Source organism: Nematolebias whitei, chromosome 19 (assembly GCF_014905685.2).
Source record: "Nematolebias whitei isolate Nwh7 chromosome 19, NemWhi1, whole genome shotgun sequence".
Classification (NCBI taxonomy): Eukaryota; Metazoa; Chordata; class Actinopteri; order Cyprinodontiformes; family Rivulidae; genus Nematolebias; species Nematolebias whitei.
Genome location: NC_056516.1, coordinates 23,763,381 through 23,766,069, shown reverse-complemented (window position 1 = coordinate 23,766,069; position 2,689 = coordinate 23,763,381). Strand labels below are relative to the sequence as shown.

At 39.3% G+C, this 2,689-nt stretch overlaps 1 protein-coding gene across 1 annotated transcript in view; it reads right to left on the bottom strand.

Moving 5' to 3' along the window:
- The window catches only part of dclk3 (doublecortin-like kinase 3), a 10,277-nt gene extending 8,835 nt beyond the window's left edge, over positions 1-1,442 (bottom strand). Inside the window, exons 1-2 of the mRNA XM_037693679.1 lie at positions 1,436-1,442; positions 512-720 (exon numbers count right to left, since the gene is read on the bottom strand). Coding sequence (XP_037549607.1) covers positions 512-720; positions 1,436-1,442 — 216 coding nt within the window. The remainder of the gene's footprint in view (positions 1-511; positions 721-1,435) is intronic.
- Positions 1,443-2,689: the final 1,247 nt, after the last annotated feature.

Here is a 2,689-nt window from a genome sequence, read left to right as displayed (position 1 = left end):
ACACCTAGGGACAATTTAGAGTTACCAATCAGCCTAACATGCATGTTTTTGGTCTGTAGGAGGAAACCGGAGCACCCGGAGAAAACCCACGCATGCACGGAGAGAACATGCAAACTCCACCCAGAAAGGCCCCTGGACCGGGGTTTGAACCAAGGACCTTCTCGCTGAGAGGCAGCAGCTCTACCAGTTGCGCCACCGTGCTGCCTATGGGACAAACCAATATTTAAAAATAAATGGTTTCAGAATGAGTACGTCTCTACTTTAAATTCCGGTCACAAGCTGTAAATATGATCTATTTTAGTTATAATTCATTTGGTGTGAAATTTGCTTTGCCTTTTTTAATTTCTTTTGTTCATTAAGAAAGTCACCATTTCCAAAACAGAGCCGCCTCATCTGGACCAAAACGCCTAGCTTTTAAAACGTTCTACAGATATAAGCGTAGGCCAGTGGTAGAAATATCCGAGTCGTTCCTGAATTCTGCCTTTATAGAAATAAGAAAAAAAAAATTCACCTTCCGTAGTTCAGTTTGATCACTTGGTCGAACAACAGTGACCAGGTGAGGTCGTTCAGCACTCTCGTCTGCATGACGGGTGTGGAAGAAAGGTAGCTGAGGAAGAGAAGGAGGGATGCAGGACCTGTGGGCATGTTTTGCAGGGTGGGGGTGGATGGGCCAAGGTTGGGGTGCCCCACCAGGACGCCTCGACAGCAGGTCAGGAGGGGCTGAAGGAAAAAGAACGAGAAACAAAAGGCAGGACAGGAATTAGTGAAAGTGAACTAAATGACAGTGAAGTCACTGCCTCAGTGGACTTCTTCTACTTGTATACAAAGAAAAGCTCACAAGTAACACAACACCACTCGCGTGTGTGTGTGTGTGTTTTCAGGAGTGTGACAACAAATCCGGCTGATCAGATTTGAGCATTTTCCATCACACCAAGGGCCATTTGAGATTCTTCAATCACCATGTCGTGCTGGTTGAATTATTTAGGCTTCCTTAAGTCATGAAACCCCTCACACACCACAACAAAAGCTCCTTCGACCTAGTTAGGGCTCAGCTGGATCTGCATGATTAATGAAGCCTTGCAGCATCTTTGACGTTTCACTTTCTAGCACAAAAAAGGAGAAATAGATGCTATCTTTTTCTTGTTTTGTTTCCAGAAACACACACAACACAATTCAGGACCCCACTGGTCCATGTCTGAGTGAGGAACAGCACACAAAAGGTTTTCTCTCAGGGTTAAATCTCACAAAGAACCAGCTGTTGCCAGACAGTGTGTCAACAGGATCTCCTTAATAATCCCATAGTAGTAGCGAGATAAGCTAACCTAGCCTGGTGCTGTCATTTCACCCTTAAAAAGTTTTATTTGCAACAGCTAACCACATTAGTTCATTTTTTAATCTAAAAAAATGCACTTCACACCACAAAAAAAAAACTCACCTGCCATTCTCCATTTGGTGCTTCGCGCCGCTTCACCTCCATCATGCCGAGCTTTTTGTGAAGGCGTCATGTATTTAAACTAATTTACAAAACTCAATAACTGAACAGTTCTAACTGAAACAATTATCACTTTTATTTTATTTTATCCTCGAGTGGCTGCTGAGTTATTCTCTGCTCCTAGCTTCCAGGAAAAGTAACGGGATGTGAGAACCGTGCAGCGACACTGGTTGCCATGGAGACACCGCAAATTAGAACCGTCAATAAGGAACAACCGGAAGTTCTGCGTTGACCGTTTCAAAATAATTAACGATGTAAACATTTATTCATTTTTCTTCCCATAATCTGGTTATGAATTTAAGCTTTGAAAAAAAAAAAAAAAAAAAACATTTTAAGCAAACTAGCAAATTTTAGTGATTAGCAATCACCGATTTAATTTTTAATATTTCAACCGGAAACGATTTTAGAACCAAACTAACTTGTGCTAATCTGGAAAAATACTGTATTAAGAGGGACAAAGGACACAGTAAGGTTTCTATACTTCATGTACACAATTCAGTCTCATGTATTTAAATGTACAAGTTTTTAAATTACTTTTAATTTGGCCAAAGGAGGCTAATACTTAATTAGCACTGCTGAATTTTGAGCTCTAAAAAAAGAATTGGAAATATTAAAAAAGCTTATAAATACTTGAAAAAAATGTTACATTAAGTTATATTTCCTGCTTGAACATTCTCAGACAAAGTTAGACTGAGCATTCAGTTAAAGTGCAGTGTAAAATATAAATACACAATGCAAGTTTAGTCATGCAAAACTAACCAGTCGACCCTTTAAAAAATACGTACCGTGTGTGTGTGTGTGTGTGTGTGTGTGGTTTAAAAAAAAAAAAAAAAATAAACGAACGTATAGCAATTACATCTTGGTTTAAATCCAGCCAAGATCTTCCTTTAACTGTTGGAAAAGGGCACAAATTAGTGGAAACTACCACTGTAAAGCTGCTAGATGTTCTCACAGAAAAGCTCGATACGTCTTTGTTATTTGCAGACGACTTAGCAAATGCATCCTACACCAGTCAGACTAAAGCAAAGTGTTGTGGGAAAAACGTTTGGTTTAAAAAAAATAAAATTGGGAAAAAATAGAGTCCCTTAAAGTAACATTTTAGCAGCAATGCTCACAGCATGCAGAACACAATCCAAAAACTACAACTTTACAATATAAAAATCGACTAGAGAGAGAGAGAGAGAAAAAAAAAAGGCA